This window comes from Sarcophilus harrisii, chromosome 2 (genome assembly GCF_902635505.1).
Source record: "Sarcophilus harrisii chromosome 2, mSarHar1.11, whole genome shotgun sequence".
NCBI classification, from domain to species: Eukaryota; Metazoa; Chordata; class Mammalia; order Dasyuromorphia; family Dasyuridae; genus Sarcophilus; species Sarcophilus harrisii.
Window position 1 is genome coordinate 619,242,331 of NC_045427.1, and position 22,611 is coordinate 619,264,941.

The 22,611-nt window shown below is 40.5% G+C and overlaps 2 protein-coding genes across 6 annotated transcripts in view; one reads left to right on the forward strand and one right to left on the reverse strand.

Moving 5' to 3' along the window:
- Positions 1–9,472, forward strand: part of NPTN (neuroplastin) — a 67,244-nt gene extending 57,772 nt beyond the window's left edge. The window contains exons 7-9 of one of the 2 annotated variants that reach the window (XM_031956640.1): positions 6,728–6,737; positions 7,724–7,798; positions 8,344–9,472. In XM_031956640.1, coding sequence (XP_031812500.1) covers positions 6,728–6,737; positions 7,724–7,784 — 71 coding nt within the window. In that variant the 3' untranslated portion in view covers positions 7,785–7,798; positions 8,344–9,472. Of the gene's footprint in view, positions 1–6,715; positions 6,738–7,723; positions 7,799–8,343 lie in introns of both variants that reach the window. The other variant, XM_031956639.1, reaches the window with a different exon arrangement.
- The window catches only part of REC114 (REC114 meiotic recombination protein), a 97,328-nt gene continuing 83,600 nt past the window's right edge, over positions 8,884–22,611 (reverse strand). The window contains exons 3-7 of one of the 4 annotated variants that reach the window (XM_031956648.1): positions 20,380–20,463; positions 17,048–17,260; positions 13,397–13,477; positions 12,827–12,922; positions 9,640–9,725 (exon numbers count right to left, since the gene is read on the reverse strand). In XM_031956648.1, coding sequence (XP_031812508.1) covers positions 12,839–12,922; positions 13,397–13,477; positions 17,048–17,260; positions 20,380–20,463 — 462 coding nt within the window. In that variant the 3' untranslated portion in view covers positions 9,640–9,725; positions 12,827–12,838. Of the gene's footprint in view, positions 9,726–12,826; positions 13,016–13,396; positions 13,478–17,047; positions 17,261–20,379; positions 20,464–22,611 lie in introns of all 4 variants that reach the window. The other 3 variants (XM_031956646.1, XM_031956647.1, XM_031956649.1) reach the window with 3 other exon arrangements.

A 22,611-nucleotide genomic window follows, 5' to 3' on the forward strand; every position in this document is an offset into this window, starting at 1 on the left:
ATTTCCAGAACACAGCTGTAACTTTGGGGTTTGTTCTTTGAATATGGTAATTGGGAGGGATCATCAGACTTCAGGATCCAAGCTGGAAGAAAGCTGTGGCTTAAAGATTTTTCCCCAAATGAAGAAAAATAAGCCTATAGCTTTTTCCATGTTAGCTACTTAGAGTTATTGTCATAGCTATAGCTTTGTCTCTAAGCGCTTATAAATTCTGAACTTCTTGCCCATTATGGAGAATGATACCAATTTTAGGTTTTCTGTTCCATCTTATCATTCATAGGTTCTGTTATGACAGATTGAAACCTGAGAAAACCCTAAGCTTTTTCTAGAACCTACCACCTTTGTCCACCCAGACCTTGTCAGAGCTAGGATTCATCTTCTTTTCTCAGGGATTTTTCTAGCTCTGTATTCATCGAGGAACTATTAGAGCCAGGTGATTTTTGTGTTTCTCTGACAAAAAACCCTGAAGTTTTTTCCCAGGCTCCCTTCCTTTGTGATGACTTGCTATTTGGATTTTCCACTTCAGCCCCCTACATAAAAGTAATAAGAGTGCAGGGAGAGTGCTAAAGACCTTGTACACACAGTTGAGAGACCCAGAGCATTTGCCACTAAGCTAGCTGGGCTTTGGAGGTGACTTAGACAAAGGGAACCTCAGACAAAATTGCCTGTTTCAGATTTTGTATATGGTGCCCTTCCAACCCTGACACCCTCATTAAAGCCAGTGGGAGGAGCCTGATGGAGGCCTCTCTCTTACTGTCTGTCCTTCCTCTCCCCACTATCCCCACCATCCCATGTCGTTCCCCAGATCATCAGACTTTTTCCCTTCAGTTGAAGGGGATAGCAGCAAAGCTTGAAGATTCAGCTAGCGGCAGTGCCTCAGCCACAATGGCTCTTGGGGTTCCTTGCCTGTTGGGGGATGGAGTGTGACTCCCCAGGTTCAGGTTCTACCCAGAGTCAGAGATCTGAAGAATCTGAAAAACAGGTCATTGATGGGAGCCATCTTGGAAGCCGTCTGAAGTGCGTGTGCATGTTAAGTCCATTAGCTGTGTGGCTCAGGGAAGCTGAAAATACTCAATGACCTGCTCCAGGCTGGAGGCTTTGACTGTGGGAAGGCGTCATTCTGTAACTCTGCAGAGAGAGCATTACTCCGAAATATATGGGGTGGGGTCTTTGGTTCGTGGGACCTCAGACAGCTAAGTCTGGATTCAAGGTATTCTGAATGAATTTTCCTTTCTTACCCCAAATCTCTCCATTTAAATGAAATAGAATGAAAATCAGAGGCTGAAGCATTTCTTACTGTAAGCATTATTGCGGTGAGCTGGGTGCTGGAGACTCCGCAGTCTTCCCTCTAGTGTCCATTCATAATAAACTGAGCACAGATTCGCAGGAGAGTCCCCTTCCCATGGCGTGTCCCTGGCTCCGGCCTCTTAGTGGCTCTGACAGCTCCTAGTCTGCCCCTTTCTCTAGATCCTGACCTCGCTCCTGCTCAGCCAGTGGAGCCGTGGCTTTCTGAGGTAAAAAGGCTTCAGCTCTCTCTGAGGACCTCATCATGCCCTTGGGTTTTAGGTTTTTCTTCTTCCATGTAGGGGGGCCTCCAAGGAGAGGGCCTTGGGTTGGGGGGCAGTTAAGCCTCGCCTACTGGCAGGGACTATTTCCTCCTCTTGATACAAGAAAGGCTCACACAGGATGGGGTCCTTCTGCTACATCTAGCCCTCCTGTAGTTTCCTTAGGAAGACTGAGAGGAGAAAAGGAGGCCCTGAGGGTAAAAACAACAGAGACTGGAGGAACCCTTAGCAAAGAAGGCCTCATGGAGGCTGGCAGCAAGCTCCAGGACGTCTTTCTTGGTGATTCCAGGACTTGTTTCAAACCCCTGACCATCTTGTACCAAGAGCCAGACCTGGGAAGAGAAGCCAATAGAATTGTGGGATGTGGCGTCTGGCTGCCATTAGAAAAATGGAGACAGCTCCCGGGGGGACGGGGAGCAACCCCTTTTTTAAGGTCTCCTTTGTTAGGCTCAGATGGTGAGAGTTTGGAGACCAGCTTGTTGCGAGGGACCTTTCTGGCCCGTAAGTGAAGAAGAATCCCTGTTTTGTCTCAAGAATAATGTAGCATAAAATGAGTGAGCACTTCCTAAAAGAGGCTGCCTGCCCGCTTACCCGCGGGTAAGTGTGAGCACCTGAAGAAAGAACACATCCCCACTAGCAGCTCCTGGGTTCTCTGTGTGGCGTTTGAGTTACAGGGTGAAACGCTGGCCTTCCTGTGATGTGTCCCTTTTCCTCACTCCCCCCTCCGACAGTAAGCATGGTCCAGGTTTTGCTTTCCATTCTTACTTTGCGACCCCTGTCATTTCCTTTTCACCATCTCCCATATTCTCATCTTAATCTCTATGAATCTCTCTGATTGCTTCTTCCAAGGAGCATATTTCTTTCTTGTACTCTTCATGCTGTTCCCCTTTCCAGTTTTCAGTGCTTCTCCCTTCCTTACACGCTCTCCTCAAGCCCTCACAAAGCTTTCTAAATTGATCAGATATTATTTCTTTGCCCACCCACACCCTCCACAGGTTAATCTTTAGAATGGATGGAAGGAGTTAATTATCCCTGCTTTAAGATGGAGTTTCCAGGCCAATCAGCACACACCTTTGGGGCATCCTTCTTCTCGCTCTGTATTGGCTTCTTAGATACCATTATGGGAACAGAAGTCTTTTTATAGACCTGGCGTGATTGTTCTCTGCCAGATGGGTGCTTTATTACCAAGATATGCCTACATTCTATTGCAGACTCGTTGCTTTTTTTGGGCTTGTGAACTCTTTACTGATTATTCACATCTTGTTCAGCCCCCCCAGTTTTTGATATCCCAGTCCTCTAGGTTGCAAAACAAATGCTGGTATAGCACTATCCAAAGCAGAGTGGAATTATTTTTTTTTCTCTTCATGTTCCACTTTTGATAAAATTGCTTTGAAATCTTACATAAGTGATGTCCTGGGAGTCAGTTAGAAGGTCAGTTAACTACCTGCAAAAGGCCTCTCAGTCCTGCTGTCAGGAATACTGAGGTCATTTTCTCAGTGGTCCTCTAACCTAGAAAGGATTTAATTGTCCCTAGACCCTGGGAACGTCCTTTTGGAGTGGATTGCCTTAGTTTGTTAGCACACTGTTTAGAAATCTTGCCTTTCTCTAGACCCTGAGAAAATGTTACAAAGGCTCCTTGGGACATGAAGTGTGTGTCTTATGGCATCTTGTCTGAATCTAGCTTTTGAATGACTAGAAAAGGTTAGATGGTAAATATTTGGGGAAGCTTGGGGAAGAGGGACAGTTTCATTTTGGGGGCCAGATACAGACACACTGTGCCATGAACATGTGATTCCAAATTGTTCTTGCTGAATTACATCACACCTTGGGAGATTATGAGAGTGACTGATGCTTTTTATTTTTTAGTCCCTTACTTTGGGAAAAACACACTATGGGGTACTTTCATCCAGTGCAGTGATTTGAAGATATTAAAGCAAAGGAGATTTGGGGTGGGGAGGGTGGAGGAATTAAGAAAAAAAATTAAAAACCAACAAAATCTTTGGGATTTTAACAGACTATTCCAAATTTTAATTTGGCTCAGATATATTCAGAGTTCTAGAATCATTTTAATGTCAGAAAATACTTTAGCTTCCAGGCATATTTATCATTCTAAACATAAAGATCATGTGACATGTGAATTTCTATAGAAGTCCTGGAAGCAAAATGCTTTCTTTAAGTGATTTCTAAAATGTAACATCAGTTTTCTTTAACTAGAAAATAAAATGTGGGTCAGTAACAAAATTTTTAGAGAAAAAGTCATAAAGGTAATGGAAAATAAAAGTTGAAACCAGCTCCCTTGATTTAATACCACAGATCTGAGATCAGATGAAATAAAATAGCACCTCTCTTGTTTTATCACATAGATACATCTTAGATTAATGTGTTATGCTTTGGTGGAATATCCCTCTCTAACATGAACAGAAATCCAAGTTAAGTGAGGAAAAGAAGTAACGGCTGAATCTTAATGATATATTAAAATCAAACCTTCCATAATGCTCATTTGAGAAATACTGACTAGAGAGTAATCTCTTAAGTTCTGTTCTTTAAAATCCGTTTGCCTGAAGGTAGTTACATTAAATGTAATTCACCAGGCACCTATGGGTCCTTCTTCAGATTACCTGGCAAATGCAGGAGAAGAGAGGGCTTAGTGCATTCATTTGGAAAGACTACCCGTAATTCAGGATGAATCATGGCTTTCAGGAGTCCTACCCAGGATTTCACTTTGACATATGCAAGTAGAATAGAGTGAATGCACACACACGTTTCCATCCTCCCTCAGCCTCGCATCTGACCAATGGCTGTAAGTAATAGCAAGTGGGAGAGAACAGTCACAAATAAGCCCACGGGTTTGGGGTGATGTTGATATCTGTCGGTTACTATGACTTCTTTTTTTTCCCCCCTCAATTGCATCACACCCTTAAAATGGTGGTAAGTGAGCGATCTGCATGCTTTGGAGTTTGTTTACTCTCCGCTTCAGTCTATACGATGCACAGTTCATGATGTTAACACTTTTCTTCAAGTTTACCTCATTCACGTTCACAACTAATTTGGATTTCAGTTTGCTGTTTAATCTTTTTTTTTTTTTTTTTTTTTAATTTCTGTATTCCTACCCCCCTGTATTTTTGTTTTCTTCCCCTCTCCCCTGAATTTCTCGTTAGGGGTTCAGTCTTTTTTTTTTTTTGTCTGTACTGCACTGTGGGTATGTTGGCTGCAGGTAGTGGTTCAGACTAGCAGGGTAGAGATGCTATGCTTTTTTCCTTTGTTCTTTTGAACCTCTAGAGAAGAATGTGCGAGTGAACTTTTGGGGGAGGCAGGGGCGGAGTTCATCAGGTTTAGAAGTTAGAAGGAATAACTCTGGCTCCCACTCACAGGCATGGCCCCCACACTGCTTCATCATTGCTCAGACACCTACCTCCATGCAGTCCTTTGCACGTTAGAAGCCTGTTCAGCTACAGAATGGCATCATTAAACCCAGAACCATGCTTTGTCATGTGGAGGGGAAGCTCATCAGAGTAGTGACTGCCAGGCTTCAAAAGAGTAGCGCAACGACACGGATTTGGTTTTGTTTTGTTTTTCTCATTTTCTTTAAACTTTGGTAGCGAGGGTGCTGATGTTCTCAGATCTGAGATCCAGGGCTAGAAGTGTGGGGTTTTTAGAGGGCCCTGCTAGAGCATCCACTAAAAAGATATAATTCCTTCGTTGGTGTCCTGTTCGCCATTCACAAGTTTCAGCAGAGCCTTGTTTCTAGCATGTAGCGGACTGGGCTTGGTCTCGATGGTGGGAACGGACAGATGTTTGAGGGGAGGAAGTCTGTGCTTTGTGTCTCAGTACCCGGTGTGTCTCTGTATCTCCCCACTGCACCTGCAGCACCTGGATGTTTTGGTTGTCCTAGTTTTTCTCTGTTCCGTTTTTGGACAATGAGTGTAACATTGCTAGTGATGGACTCCTGTGGACACCGGGGGTGTCGCTAGCCCGTTGTTTGGCTGCCGAGTTGTTGGTCTGTGGTCAGTTCTTTATTTTGAAACCTTTTTTTGCTCCGGTCACTGTGTGTGCTGGCGGTAGCTTTGCCTCTCCGTTGCCTCGAAGGTACAGGTGGAGCAATGTCTCCTTCCGACAGACATTCCTCCTGGTGTGTGCTCATGCGGATGCCTACACTGAGACTGTGACTTCCATACCTGCTTCATGTGCACCGAGCCCCTTGTGGAATCCTGCTGAGAGTTTGACTTGAGTGAAGCCAAATGGTTCTGTTTGATTTAGTGTAAAACGGAACATCCAGTAGAAAAGCTTAGATGAATGTTCTCTCCCCTTTGTGGACTTCTCTACATCCCCCTTTAGAAGCATCTTGGTCACCCTTAGAGGGAGCGAGAAAACCTAAAGCCTAAAGAGTAATTCTCAAATGCTAATTGGATCTTGAAAATTTGTGAGAAGGCATCTAAATTTGGATGACTGAATTGTTGGGGGAAAAGCTCTGGTTTTGGCCACGATACAGGCAGAGCCCAGGCTCTCTTTGTAGCACGTCCGTTAAGTAGAGGGGGACACCACCATTTGTCTTTGGTTCTTGAAGGCACACTACTCGCTGCTGGCCAAGGGGGCAGCGCATTCCCCATCGTGGCTTCTTAGTCCACTCCCTCGATTGTTCTCCACTTTAGTGGTGCTCAGTTTAATTGCTCAGACCTGTCCCCCGGGGAAGCAAAGATTTGTTTGTAACGGTAGAGAACAATCCATCCCCATTGGAAATCTGGCTCCAAACTGCAATCATTTCAAGGAAACAAACAGCAGGATTTTACAACTGAAATGTTGGTTTGTCTTCTCATCTATTTAAGAGTGAACCACTGGAACTTAGGGACAAGATGAGTATGATGATATTGCAACTATCTGTCCACTACAGTTGCAGTTTTTCATGACAAGCATTCAAAGTGTTAACTAAAACCATTGAAACAACATACCTGCCATTAAAAACTTGAAATCAGAAAAATAACTCCATGAGTCTTTTGCACTACCAAGTGGAATGGCCTTTTAATAAATGCTGTGGATAGACAAGTTTGCCAATTGCAATTTTCGGTCCAGGTAAAAGTTCTTTACACATTCTAACTGTGCTGTCTCTCTTCTTCCCTTATCTTTCAATGAAATTTGAACTGAAATAACTACTGCAGATGATGAACCAGCTGGACCAATGTAAGTATTTTCTCTAGTGCTTGCCTTAACACTTATCTGATAGAATGAAATTGAATTCTTTTGCATTTGGAGTGAAATAAAGTAGGGTAAATTGGAATAGCACAATAATAAATAGAGGGAAAGTTATGAATGAAAGTGTTATGTTGCAGTGTATAATTTAAAAATCCTGACTAGATGGATGATCTTTTGATTCTCAGGATATGAAATACAGTTAGGTTCAGTTTTGGTTTTTTTGTTTGTTTGTTTTTAAAGAAAAACTTAATTATTTTAATGTACACTCAATTTAATTTCAGGAAAACTTGATGTATTCCAAAATTCAAACTAATAATATAGGAAACCATTTCATGACAAGAGTCTTTCTTTAATCTTTAAAAGGAAAGAGAGTCACTGGATCTCTGAGGCCCCCTTCCAGCTCTAAAATTTTAAGACTGGAATAAATTACGTGTGTGCTGGTTAGTGAATTGTGACAATACAGCTTCAAGTGACTTGCCAATGTAGACCTCAGAGGGAAGGCTGCTACAGTTTTGAAATCAAAATATGTTTTATGACCAGAGAGTGGAGTGCCTCAGAGGTAGGGAAAAAGGCAGAAGGGAGACCAGAGATCCCCAGTGAACTTTAACTCTTACCTCTTCTCCTTGCCCCCCAAACCTAAGGGGTTTTTAACTATGTCTATAAGGAGATAAGAACATTTATACATTTTTGCAACCAGCAAGAGTTTCTTTAATTCATGTTAGTGTACAAACAATACGACAGTGAAAGATGGCTGTATACTGTCTTGGGAGTCAAAAGATCTGCTAGAAGAAACAGTAGGTTACAAAAATGTTAGAAAATATTTATATATATATTCGTTCTGTACAGTAAAACTTCTTACTACAACCAGGGATGGCAGTAAGTGAAAGGTTTCCTGTATTTCCATGTGTTTAAATTTTTCAAAAATTTCTACTGATTCTTAATTTAATTCTTTTGATGCAATTTTTCCTCCAAAGGAAAACCAACTCCACCAACAATCACAAAGATAAAAACTTGCGCCAGAGAAACACAAATTAAGTACTGCTTACCATGTAAGTATAGCCTTTTTCAGACATTTGAAAAGTTAATTCAAATGAACTGACATCTGTTGACCATTGTTCTAAAAGTTTTGCTGCTTTGGTAAATGGTGGGAATGCATAAATTGAGTGTTAGAGATGGCAGATAATGTTCTTTCTGTCTTAGTGACTGAGAAGGAACCCTTTCCAGTTGAGTCCCATATTTGCATGCATCATACCAGTTAAGATTTTGAGATTTTAAAGCCAACAAAATTTTGCAGCATTATTCATTTATCAAGGAATTGAAAATGGCTAAAAATCAATGACATTTTCTCAGGCTGGATTATTTCTGGAGGTCACCAACTCGTAATTTGTTCACTAAGGCCTCTATAAGAGCAGCATCTGGATAAGCAGATGTGCCAGAATTCTCTTCTTCAGCACATGGAGATCAGAATTTCACACCGCATCCCTGAGCATGTTGTTTGCCTGAGTTGTGTGCAGTATCCACTGTCCTATCTGCTGAGGTACTGATGGCTAGAGCAGTCTCCTTTTAAAATTTCAAATCCTTTGTTTCTTCACAGAGCTTTAGTTTCCTGAGACTGGTGGCAACATGACCTGCTAAATTTTATGCCTGGACCTCTTTGGTTCCATAACTCCAGCTATATTTGATTTTTTTTTTTTTCCTTTTTTTTCCTCCTGATTTTTTCAAGTGAGCAACAATACGACGACTGTCTAAAGCATGCCTTATTTAGCCTCTTCTATAAGGATGACCTAGCCAGACACATTTTAAACAATGCTTCAGTGTAGAAGGTGTAACTATTTGGGGCTTGATGTGCTGTGAATGTTGCATTTTTTTCCTTTGTGAAAATATTTAAATAGAAGTAAGAAAGGTCCTCTGAGGATCAGCTCATGCATGCGCCATCTTTTACTTAATGCAGCTATTACATTGGCAAAGCTCTAAATTGCTCTGCTGCCATCTAGTGATAAATTTTTGTAAAGTACAGCAAACCTAAAAATATATACAGTATATATATATATATATTATATATATTTATATTTTTGGGGGTGGGGAAAAACCAAAATACAGTAAACAAACGCTTAATTCCTTTTTAAGCTGCTGAAATTCATTCCTTATTGTATGTTGTCAGATGAGAGAATTATACTGTTCTGGTACTTAAGAGGAGTAATATAAACTGAAATTTATAATCTTAAGGGCTTCACCTAAGACTTTAATGAGATACTGGGACAGTCTAATAAGCAGTTATAATGAATTACAGTAAATACTACATATATATGCATATGTGTATGTGTGTGTGTGTGTGTGTGTATAATTGCTTTTTAAGTGATTTTGTTGATGTTAAATCATGTAAATTCTTAAATCCTTTTGCACTGATATGTTGAACCATATTCTTTGTACATTTAATTCAGGCAGACTTTTATAATTTACTTTTTTTTGTTTTCAATGATCTTAAAAGTATTATAGCATGGTAATATTCTATGCAACTAATTATACTTTTTAGTTGGACACTGTAATTTCCCATCTTGATTTAAAACAGTTGATTGTAGAATTACAACCTGATATGGTTCTCATTCGGTGCAGAGCTGTCGATGCATGAACTTGTGTTCTGTGTATTTGTTGAAGTGCAATGATGTATTAAAAAAAAAGTGGATTCACATGTTTTTAAAAATAAAACACTGATAAAAGAAAGATGTTGAAACAACAATTTTTATTCTACTAACTTTGGCAGAAAACATTTTTTTTTTTCAATAAGATAGCTACTTACTCATGTTTACAACATTAATTCTCCAACCCTGTCAATTTCTTCAGTTCCTTCTCTACGTCTTCAACAAATGCTGGGAAATTCTGATCCATAAGACACAATTTCAGGAAGGGACCTAACTCTTCAGCATTCCACGTAGCTTGCTCGTAGGCAAGAGGTAGTTTGGCTGATGTCAGGATAGACTGCAAAGACAGGAACAAAGCAAGCTTACTGGGCAGTGAAATTGATAGTGTGAATCACATAGTACTCATGCCTTTTTTGACTGACCGGCAACGATGGTTCTCTGGCCTAAACAGAGGTAACTAACAAACAGAAAAGAGGAGCTTCTAATTGAAGCTCCACATATCCATCTGGTGGAATATACTTCATAATCCATCCTTTTTTAAATAAAAAGTATTCCATACTAACAAGCCACATGTTTTGCCAAGTACAAGATACAGTGAATGGCCTTTTCTATAGTGCCTGAAGGATGACTCGCAATTATAGGGTCAGGAGATTTGGGCCGAGTCCTGACTTTGCTATTTACTAGAGTTCTTGACTTCCCTGGCCTTGGTTTCTTCACCTCTAAGAAGAGGCTTAAAAGTGGAAGGATTTTAGAAACCACCTAATGCAGTCTTGGGATTCTTTCTTTGACCTTTTTGAACAACAGGCTGATTATGTAACATCTGGCAAAGATTTATCTATCTATAAAAGTGTACTATAAAGTCAGTTCTGTTCTAACACTTATTCTGAAAATTCTTATTAATTTGTTCCAACATGATTGATATAATAGGGACTATCAGCATAATGTGAAATTTGTGTTTGCTTGTAAGCAATTTCATCAGTGAGAAACAGCAAGAGAACACAGAAAACTACACTACTTCCACAAACTTCAGGTCTTTTTTCAAGGTCAAGTGCCATTTTTATTGTGTATCTTCTGGTGCAGAAGGAGCTGTGGGCTAAGGAGGACTGGTCCAATCCTACCCCTTACCCCATCCATCTTCCAGCATGGCCCCAGGAATTTCTGCTCATCAAGACCACCCTTTCTGCCGCAATGACTTGACTTTGCCAATCCAGGCCCTGTGGGAGCTGGGGCATTGAACAGCAGCCTGAGGCCATGGACACTGCCATTCGCTATTGTTAATTAATATTTGTGTATTTCTTAACCATTTAATATGTATAAAACTGTGCTACTGTTTTTATTTGGTTCTCTTCTTTAAAAGTCACCGACAATGTTTTTTTGAGTGTTGTGTTAACTAACCCCGGTTTTTACTGAATGATTTGGCATAACAAGGTGGTTTTTAGGAACACATGTCATGTTATGGCAGGACTGACCGTACTTCAAATAAATATTCACTTAAAATAGTTAATAGCATCACCACATAATTTTCTTGAATGTTAAGAAAATCTCAAATAGTATTGGATTAAAAATTAAATGAGGGGTGCTTAACCTTTGTTTTATAGACTTCTTTGGCAGTATGATGAAAGGAGGGCGGGGATCCCTTTCCTAGGACGTGTTTAAAGTCATAAGTGTCATAGGCAAAAGAAACCTTTTATACCAAAGTGTGGCTCCATCAGAATTTTTTTTAAGTTCCAAACCCTAGATTAAACCTTTTATAGCACCCACCAGGGACATATATGAAAACACACAGTAAATTGATCATTACTTGCTTATGCAGATGACAGGATTTTAAAGTGCATTATCTGTCATCAGCTGGTTAATAGTTTGTTTGGTACCACTGGGCTTGAAGATAGAGGTTTTCCTACAGGTGTCCAAGAGGACACCAAGTCCCCAAACTTCTAAAACTCAACATCCTCATCTATAAAACCTTCAAGTACCTTATCCCTCCCTTCACATGAGATTATTTTACCAATGTCAATATCTCATCATTTTGATGCTTGTCATAAAGCTGTTGCTTTGGCAACTTAGGGGACTTCTTACTTCCTATCATTTTTTTCTGAGAAGAGAGAGTAATGATGATTAAATAGTACAAATGAGAAATAATTAGTGGAAGGCCAGTAAGGTGTAAAAGAACATGAATTCCAGTGAAATGGATTACTGTTCGCCAGAGGATTTCTGGGGAAATATGGATGAATATGACTGGCTAATGTATGAGAGAGTTGTTTGCATCTACAGGGATACTAGAATAAATAAATTATGGCTTCATCAGACTTGAGGAGAGATTACTTTGACCTGAGGAGGTGTAGACCTGAGCTAAAGAAAGAGAAATTTTTCATTATATTAGAGAGGATTGAAAAATGGAAATGTTCTTGGATTGCAGTCAGAAAGAAATGATAACATGACACTGGGCGAGGGGGCGAGGTGGTCATTATTAGCTGTTAAATTTAAATTTTAATGCCTGAATTTCATGGAAGTAATTCATTCATAAACAAGAATAATCAGTCTGGCAGAGGCCAGAATATGCCCAGAGCCAGAAAAGGGGAAATCCTCCTTTGATCAAAAGGATTGTTTTGTTTTGGTTAACACACCCCACATAATCCAAGAAGACATACACACAAAAAAAAAAGTAATTTAGATTAGGATAGGTCAACTTAATAGACAGAATCAAGAACTTTTAAGCTGGTTCTAGAAACCTGTTAAGTCAGGACTTCAGCAAACCCCAATGTTTTCTGAGGAATCTTCTTTTTAATCCTTTGCTGTCTATTTTCTATTTCCGTAACCTATGTGGGTAGCCCAGAGTAGGAATAGCCATAATATTTATGGTACCCCCAAAATGCTTTTTTAGCCCTAAATGCTCTCATGCTCTCTCCCCTCTAACAAAAAAACAATACTCCAATGGGAAAGGTGATTCCTATGACCACTGATGTTTAAGAAGAGGCTCAATTAATCCTAGGGAGCTGCTGCATTAGGTGGACTGGGCTAGGTGACTTTTGAGTTCCCTTTTAACTTGTGCTCTTCTTTCCCTAGTCGCCTCTTTTCCCCCTTTTGGCTGAACCGCACTGCCTAAGGCATGATTTAAAATATCTGTTGTGTGAAGAATATGGCATATGGAATGAATGGAATTTCTTTGACATATTGAATTTTCTGTCACTGCAGTGATATACCCAGGCAAAGCATATCCAATCTCTGCTTGTCAGGGGTTTAGTTTTTTTTGTTTTTTTTTTTTTTAATTAAAAATGGGATTAATTCAACCACCAAATTTTGGCTAAATATTTATTTTGAGTGTTTTGAAAGTAAAAACTTGTTGTGAATGTCCAAAAAGCTCATGTGTTTGAAATAAGTCTACAATCTGGAAATCCTCTCAAGCAAAAACCACATCTGCAAGGAGAAAAAAAAGCATACCGAAGCAGCATTTCAGGTGAGCTTCTCTTGAGAAAGCAGGTCTGTTGCACCAAGACTGAATTCTCTCACATTTCCCGCCTCTTTTTCCATACTGAGCTGGTGAGAATGAAGGCCACTTAGCAGTGAAGACTTGCCCTCGAATCTGAAAACGATCTGTCTCTGCCCCCAAATTGGTTTTCGGTCTTTTCTCTAAAATAGCTCCAAAATTTCATTATCAAAATTAAATTGAGGCTATTCCCCTCAGTCACCTGAGAAAGTAGTGGCTCAAGTTTTTATCTCACACATTAAAAGGCTTCTTCTGGTTCTTGCTATCAAATCACTCTTCCTATTTTTATTTACTTGTGAAAACAATTTCTTATACCATGTACTAGCTTGTTTAATCTTGTACCAAGAATAAAGAAAATGATCCCTGGATTCTCTTTTACTCTAATCTTCCTTCTATATGATTTCAAGTTTACTTATTTGTATCACTATACACAAAACTCCTAAGTGAAATATAAATTAAGAACCACAGGGTTAGCCAAAAAAAAATCAGCCTTATCAAATATTGATCACAAAAGTAGACTCTACCTGTGCTAGTTGTATCATTGTTATCCTTCCATTTGGAAAGGTGTAGGAAGAAGCATAATGCTGCTTTAAATTCAGATGTAACTGGAATAAAAGAATATGCATTTTAAAAAATTAAATGACAAGAGGAATGGAATATGCTTAAAATGTTGGTTTTTTAAACATCCAAGAAAAAAATGCAATTGTCCAAAATGTTAAAAGATAATATTTCAAAATATAGGTGGAACCTATTATACTATTAATAATTTTATTAACACCTGTTTACAAAAGTGAAACTTCTAAATCAAATGACGTGGATCTCTTTAACTGTGTTAGGTAGCAAGAAGTGAGTATAAAAGAATTGACCTGTATTTGATAGGACTCAGTTTCTGACAGGCCAAAAGTCACTCCCCTGCCTACCAAACTTCCAGGAACATCTGTATGCAAATCTTTTCCCCTCAAGCAATTGGGGTCACACAACAAGTGTTAAGTGTCTGAGGCTAGATTTGAATTCAGGTCTTCTTGACTTCCTGCCCACCCTTCTATCCACTGCATCATCTAGCAGTCCCTTGGATGCAATTTATGAATCAGACACTGATCAGAAGTGCAGGAAGTGGAATCATTTGAAACAAGGGAGTGGATATGATTGTCCTAGGTTATCTCAGGCATGAGTGATAATGTTCTTTGGTTTTGCTTAAGGTTCCATTTCATCATTTTAATAGTGCACTTCATATGTGTGTTTTTCACAAACATGTTTACTCTGAAACAGTGCTTTAATTACCAATCCAATGATATTTCAAGTCTATATCCCAAAAAGATCAAAGAAAGAAGAACAGGGATTTGTGAAATCATTTACTTTTCTACCATCTTAAAATAAGTTGTTATAGACAGACCTGTAGCTCCAATATAGGAAACTCACTCTTTATTCTGGGTTCAACTCCTGGCCCCCATGCAGATCTGCGCCTCAAGCATAGCCTCAAAGTCCATTGTCCTAGAGCTCTCTGTAGCCCAACTCCTTAGGGAAGCCATCTCTACAGTAATCTCCATTTTCTTGTATTCTCCTAAACTGGCTGAATTCTGACTTCTCAGATCTCTTCACTGTTAAGTCTCAACTTCTTTGTTGCTCAATTCTCTCTTCATTCCCTTGTACTTGAGCTTCCACAGCACCATGAGACTGACATATCACCAAAGACCACAGCATCACCAAATGTAACTGGTTTTTCCCCATACCCAGTTCTATAGTCTAATTGAAGTGCTCAGGGTAGCAATACCTAGTTCAAGATGAACATGTGACAAATGGCCATTCTCTTAGACAAAAAGATTTATTTAGGGGAAAGGCTTGTAGACAAAATGAAGAGATAACAGACACCAGGAATGGTGTCTATTCTAAATGTGAAATAACAGCTGGGAAGAGAGTATATAGTTAGACTAAAGAAAAATATAAGTTCCTTCTGGGGAACTCGCAATGAACCAGGAGAAAGGCAATATTCTGGGAGGTAGGAGAAGGCCATGGTCTGGCAGCTTAGACTGACTAGAGTTAGCTAGAGTAAGGAGAATGGCACCATTAGAGGGAAGGCACTATTGGGGAAGGGGTGGGGGTGGGGGGTAAGAGAAAGAGAGAAAACTTCACAATGGGCCAAGTCCTGAAGAGAACTTGGCAAAGATCATCATAAGCAGATCTTTTATATGGGAAATGTACTCTTGGGAGCTTTTCAGGGAGACCCAAGCAGGAAAGGTAGGTGGGCACTCAGGAGGGGTCCAGAGCTAGAAGGATTGCACCTGGCTAAAATCTCAAAAGATTGTTTTGTTTGAAGACATTCAGAGGTTGGGGGATAGACCATGAGGGTTGATGAGAGTTCCCTCCCAGTTAGTCTGGCAATTATTTGATAATTCTTTCTGAAAGCAAAGTACATCATCGTACCCTCTACCAATTTCAGAAACTTCATACTTGGTCTGTCTTACTCTAATAGCTTTTCTGAGTTATCTTTTTAACTCGACATACATTTCCACAATGCCCTTTTTCTCTTTTGGAAAATTCATTCACTCCCAGTGTTTTAGCTACTGCCCAAACCTTTTCTCTCATGTGTGGTCAGGTCTCTGAGGATGTCACCCTCTTACCTCAAAGTCAACATGGCCAAAATCAACATCTTTTCTCTTTTTTGCACACCTATTCTTAGTCCATGGCACTGGAACTCGTGACTGAGGCCCTAAGGACAGAGATCTAAGAGGTGAAAACAAGTTCTGGCCTAGAGGAGCTCACATTCTAATGGAGTGGCTGGGCTGGGCTTCCTGGCCTATTGGGTCAGACGGAAGGCCCTCACTTCCTCCTCACTGCCCCTACCCCCCCCAATCCGGGGGCCTTAGTATTCTGCCTGTGCCTTCTCCCCCATATTTCCTACAGCCACAAGGCCATTTTAGGCCCCAGTCACTGCCTTCCCACACTTGCCACAGAGCAGTGTTGGGCACATATTTGTTCCTCTTCTGTACAAAAACCTTTTATAACAAGACAATCCCAAAAGTTGTAAGAGCTAGAAGACAATCATGGAAGAGTAAAGAGGAAAAGTCTCCAGAGGCAAACCGACTTTTCCTATCCTGAAAAGAGCAAGAGGCTTGAGGGACTTCATTACCTGGCTAGAGGGCCCAGAATGTCTCACTCCCCCCTAAGGCAGCATGCGGTGGCTTCCCGAGTTCTGCTTTTTGGCTTGGAAGAATTTGTTGCCTAGGAAAGACAAGCTTCCTCCCTTCTCCAACCTAGAGGTACAAACTGCTGCAGAACTAGGGTTGTGAGGGAATCTTCTGATCCTGAGCTGGGGGTCACTGCCCTTCCTTGCTGAAGGCACTCCAAAGTACCATATAAGCCAGTGGATGGTGGAAAAAGGCTAGACTAGCTGCCTAAGGAAGAACTAGCCTTCATCCATTAGCCAGTCCAGGAACAGCAGAGTCTGTCTGGCATTAGCAGGCACCAGGGAACCATTGGCCCCATCCCATCCAGCAACCAAGGTACCTGGCCAGAAGCTGGCCCAACCACCACATGACTCCCTGGGGCACCCCCACTAGCAGCCAGCTCACACAGGTACACATCCAATCCAGATACTACACCCTACAGAACCCCCTTTTCTGGAATTGACCTTGGCTTTGGTCCCTAACTCCCACGGGTGCCTCCCAACTGCTGGACCTGGATTTGTGACCATTTTTCATCTGACACTTAAGTTTTTCTGGGAGAGAGTGTTCCTGATAATGAGGGGTTTGCTCTGTAACTTCCTCTATTGCGACTGACTAGTGAGGGACAAATGGCGCCCTGGTGGGAGCTTGTGAGCTGGTTTTCGGGAGTTCAGCCCCCCACAGAGTGACCACTGGGATCCTGAACACAGGAGCAGCCAACCCTCTGGAGAGGGGGGTGTTTGGTTATTTCTTAGGTAAGATTGTGCTTGTTAGATTATGCAGATTTCTAATGGAAAGGACACTAGTCTGCAGTCCCAGACTTCTCTATCCCTTCCCCATATTGTCTCTTCCTCTCTCTCTGGCTCTACCCAGGTCAGCCAGCTCCCTGGGCCTCTCTGGATGGGATGGTCTCAGAGCCCCCTTGCAGAGAAAGCTCTGAGCTCCCATGAGCTTGTTTACATTTGAAGTCATGAAGCTTTCTCTCAGGGCTTCCTTAGAGAGCAGCCTACTTACTCCCCGGTGCAGCGTCCCGCTCTGCTCTGTGTCCTTCGCTTGACTTTGTGTGGCTGCCAGCGAGCTAGGGCCTGGCTGCAGCTCCTGGCTGAGCTCATCGGGAACCTGGATGGTGATGTACTGCTCAAGCTTTTCTACACAACGGCAGCAGTTTTCCAGGGCCTGCTCTTTCGAGTCACCTCCAAACTGCACACGGAACATACGACTCTTATCCTGTATAGGAAAAAAAAGGCAAGTTTGGACAACCTGTTTTATCACTCCTAAATGGAAAACTGTTGATTGGTGACCCAGGGAAATAAGGGAACAGAGAAGGAGAATCATAACTGTGGGAGCGTCATATTCTTGTGAAACATGGCCCATGATCAGGGACTCTTACGCCTGTTAAAGGCTTTGGTAGAACCACAACTTTATTTCCCTTTAGGGCCACAGCTACTGTCTCCATCATCAGCTAGTTGGAAAATGTTACACATTGACAATGTGCTGCTCAATCATGTCCACACATTTTTCAAAAAGTAAACAATGTTTTATGTTTGCTTTGGAGACTGACTTCCAATGCTTCTAATTCCAGGAAAGTGGAAAAGTCAACAGGAATAAGACATCTGCCTATCAGTCAATCAGAAATGTATTAAGTCCCTACTATATGCCAGTCACTGAACTTGGTGCTCAGGGTACAAAAACCAAAATGAAAAGTCATCTACCCTTAAAAAATATTCTGTTGGAGGCTGGGGAGGAACAATCTGTAAACTAGAAGTCTTCATATTTCAACATGTCAGCTTGTCATGGGGCACCCCAGGTAAAAAAGTACGTACAAAGTACATGAGTGGAAACTAATGAGGCAAGAAGAGGCACCTGCTGCTCTGCTGGAAGGGCCAGCAAAGGCCTCATGTGAAGAGATGTTTCCCAGGGAGTCTGAGAGGTGGCAAAGAGAAGGGAGAAGATGCCCAGTGAAAAGACAGGACATGGAGGCCTGGCTGTGAAGAGGCTGCTTGTCTGGGCTGTACAGACAAAGGAGAGGAATGTGTAACAGCTGGACAAGCGGGCTGAGTCCTGGCTGGGAAGGCTTTTCAGTGCCCAACAGGAAGCAAGCAAGCAAGTCGTGCAGCAGCTCCATTATTGGAGATTTACTTTGGGAAATAAGTTTATGGCTCCTGAGGGCCCTTGTAATCCAACTTCTGTGACTGCATGAGAGAGAATGGAGAAAAGGTGAGTGCTTTTAGCTCACTCTGGTGGCCTTGTGGAGAATGGCTGGGAGAAAGCAGGGCCTGGAGAAATGGAAAACCAAAGAGGAGACTTGGAGCCGTTTAGATAATGGGGTAACAGCCATGTCTGTGAAGAGAAGGAGTGAACGTAGGAGACGTAGAGTTAGAGTAGATCCAGTTTGGCAGCATTTGGATTTGTAAGGTGAAAGAGTGGGGTGCTAAGGAAGACTGAAGTTGTGGATCTGAGGAACTGAAAAGCAGGGGTTTCTACAGAAACTGAGAAGTTTTAGGACAAAGGAGGCTTGGAGGTATAGATAATGAGGTGTTTGAGACAGGCTGAGTTTGAGAGGCCTGCACACCAGACTACGTCAATACTTTAGGCCATTAGGACATCCTGGAGGAATCTTGGCAAATAGGGCAGTTTATTAGCCCAATGGTTCATTCAACTTTTAACATTTTATCTTTACCTTACAGAAGCAGTAAGGTAATACATGATGCTAGTGCAATTTGTGCTAATAATTTACTAAAAAAAGGCCAAACTACCAAATCACATCGGAGACGAACAGCCCAACGCCCTGGGAGGAGGCAAACCCAGGACAATAGTTGTGCTTAGAAAATGAGTGAAAGCAGGCACAGGTGTCACCGTGGGACATTTATTTAGCCACAAAGTGAAAAAGGGGATTGGACAAGGATGAAAAAGGAATGCTCTATGGCTCAAAAAGGGAAGTGATCTCCCCAACAGCTCTTCCTCTAGCTCTCCTACAAGTCTGGATCCCGTCCCCTCATTTTAGTTCTTGGTCTTCTTCCATCCATTGCACTTTAACTGAGATTCCATCAGCTTTGACCCCCAGCACCTGCTCTGGAGTGCCCCTTTCAGCTTCCTTTTGTGTGTTGTGTTCCCTTAATAGATTGTAAACTCCTTAAGGACAAGGACCATCATTGGGGATCTAGCTGAAAGTCATCTAACTGAGGAGAGTGGGGTAAATTTTTTTTACAAGTTTCTCTGATAAAGCTCTCATTTATGAATTTCTAAAAATGAGATTCATTTCCCAATTGATGAGTTTAAAGAACTCTGAGGTACCACTTCAACTGGCTAACATGAGAGAAAAGGAAAATGACAAATGCTGGAGAAAATGTTGGAAAACCGGGACACTGAAGCCCCTCTGGGGGAGCTGTGAGCTGATCCATTATTCTGTGGAACCCTTCAGAACTAAGGCCAAGGGCTGGAAGAGTCTGCCCTAGGTCTTCTGGCCTAGGGACACCACAATGAGGTCTCTTTCTGAAGGAGCCCTGCCTAGGGATGTTTTTACTGCAGCTCTTTTATTGCGCTAGTGGAGAACCAGAAACTGAGAGGATGGCTGGTGAATGGGAGAATAGACGAGGTATGGTTTGTGAGTGTGATGGAACACTGTGTTCTATAAGAAATGAGGAAAGGATTCATTTCAGGAAAATCTAGGAAGACATTCTGTAAAAATTTTTCTCCTGGTTTTCTAGGTTAGATGACTTTCAATTAGATCCCTTCCAATTCTAAGATTCTATTAAAAATTAGTACTTTCATTTGAACTAAAATAGTAGCCACTGAGTGAATGCTAGCAAACTTTTCCACAGATCTTTCCTCAAGTACATAATCCTAGTGATTGACCAGCAAGTTCCTTTGATAAGAAGCATTTGTAATATTCAGCACAGCTGCGAAGCAGGTAAGGCCATTTTTTAAAATGTGAAAGAAAAAATAAAAAGTATGTAAGAGAAAATTAAATGAAATACACATACACACTTTTAATCATCTAACAGCAAGAAAACTACTCTAAGCAAATAGTAAAAAGAAAGCAACCTCTCTCACTTCTATTTTTGCAGAGGATGGAGGAAGATCTGGAAAAAAAAAAAAAAGACTATTTAAGCCCTTAATTTAAAAAGTGAAGCAGTTTCCCCATGCCAGATGGACTCCTGCTTCATTCATTTCATTATTTCATGATGTTTTATGAATCACGGAAGTAAGGTTGAGATATCCTAAATTAAATGTAGAGTTTTTATAAAGCAACATTTCACAAATTACAAGGAGAACAAAAAGAAAACTACCCATGAAGGAAAAAAAATGGTATGCAACTTGTTTGATACTGTCTGCAAAATTCTTGCCTTTATGGTTGATCCAAACAGTAAACAATCCACCCTTCTCACAATCTTCAGCCATTTCTTGCTATCGATGAGTGAAAATCCTTCCTGCAACAAAACAAAGCAAAACAAAACAGAATTAGACAAAATTAACTGAAAAACCAGGAGGGTCTTATAAAGGAAGCTTCTCAGGCCCTCTAAATGAATAGGATTTATTTATAATAAATAGTAAAAACTATTCAACATTATTAAAGGCAAATATGTATATATAGATACATATATATATGTTTGTATGAACCTTAACATCCTGGAATTTTCCTGATAGGACCAAAACACATCTTTGATTCATTTTTAAATTTATTTTATATCTGCAAAAAATCAAGTCTCATCTAAAAACAGCAAATCTAAATTGTCATTTTCACTACACAGTGATTAATGAACAAGATAATGTAAAAGATGGGCTCCTTTAATCTCTACTATTTGCTAAAATCCACTTTAGAATTATGAAAAATAAAGGAAGTTTACTTCATAATAGCAGGGTAGAGCTACTTTCTGACACAGTAAATATACAGTGAACATGCTAGGATTATATATGCAGAATGAAATGAAAGTGATTTTCTTTTTGACACAGAGAATTCTTCAGCACCAATCTTGGCATTTGAGGGTGAGGACAAATGAAATAAATCAATAGGGCAGCAGAGGACATACAAGTCTTGTGAGAGACAGCTGAATTATCAAAAAGTTGCAATAAACTTTTTCTTTAGCTTATTAATAAAGTAAATAGAACAGTATATGTAATGATTATTCCTGTTCTTAGACTCCAATTATATTGTCATTGGATCTCTTTAGATAAGCAGTACATTAAGGTAAAATCCATTTAGCATATGGTAAAACTAATCCAGGGATTTGATAATCTGACTGTGTACAAATACTGCATCCTAATTGGCTTTCCACTTCATAATGATATTCCACCATGGCCACAGTACTCTCCTGGGGGAATCAGAGATTCCCTTGAATACTGTTAGAAAAGAAAATGAATGTCACACCAGAAGAAAGGGAGAAAAAAAGGAAGCCAGAGAAAATTTATCTTCTTTCATTTGAAAGAACTCTTCTTTTGACCTAACAACCAAGGAGTATAATGTTTTAATTACAAAATGTCAATTTTTTAAAAAATGCATTTTTTCAATCCACATGGTGACTAGAAATAAAAAAGGAACAAAAACCTTTGAAAGCACTATAAATAATTTTCAAAATCTAGATGCTGATTAGGTTATTTGTGGTTTAAAACTGTGATATATCTTGCACATTCAGAGCAGAAAATTGATTGGTGCAAGAAAATGCATGCAAAATTCCATGAATCACATAGGGGCGGTATTAAAAGTATGTACTAAGGGAAAACACCTCATGACTATCTACTAAGTTATGTAAAACCTGGGGAAAAAAGTGTAAAAATATGAAGTTAATATGCAGCTAATTATCTGAACAAGTGGCTTAAAAATCCATAGATAAATTTTGCTTCTCTTCCTATTTGCTATTTTTTTTCCTAGTAAGGTTTCCTTTATTATAGTAGGAGATAGGAACAGATACCACTTGTACTACTCCTTTGACTATGTGTTCAGTCAGGTCCTATTGAAACACAGGAATTTCTATAATGCCCCAAGACTTGTGATCTTAGAAAGCTCAAAAGCCCATGTGTCTTTTGTCAATCAATTCATGTCTATTAAATCTCTATTGTGTGCCAGATATTGGTGATTCCAGCACAAAGAAACAATCCTTATACAAAATGAGCTTACATCCAAATGGAGAAGACAATCATATAGAAACATGCATAAATATAAAGTTAACACACACACACATACACACATGCATGCATTTACACTTACAATGTAGTTGTATATAAGGCTGTCCAGGAGGGAGAGCATCAGCAGCTGGGGCTGAGCGTTGTAGGGACCAATCATGAAAGGCTTCTTTTAGGAAGTGGTTTATATTTTCCTTTATCTGCTTCTAATTTGGAGCTTTGTTGTTGTTTTTTAAAAGAAGGCGCATCTTGAAAGTAGAGGGACTCAGAGGTAGAGGAAAGGACAGTGTGGGATGGACAGTGTGAAGGCACAGAGAGGGGAAGGCAATGTCAGGAGTGAAGATCAGAGAGAAGGCTGGCGTGGCGGGAGCCCAGAGTGCAGGAAGGAGATGATCTAAGGAGTTAGCAAGGTGGCCAGAGGCCAGAATGGACAGGACTGGAAAAGCCACTTTAGGAGT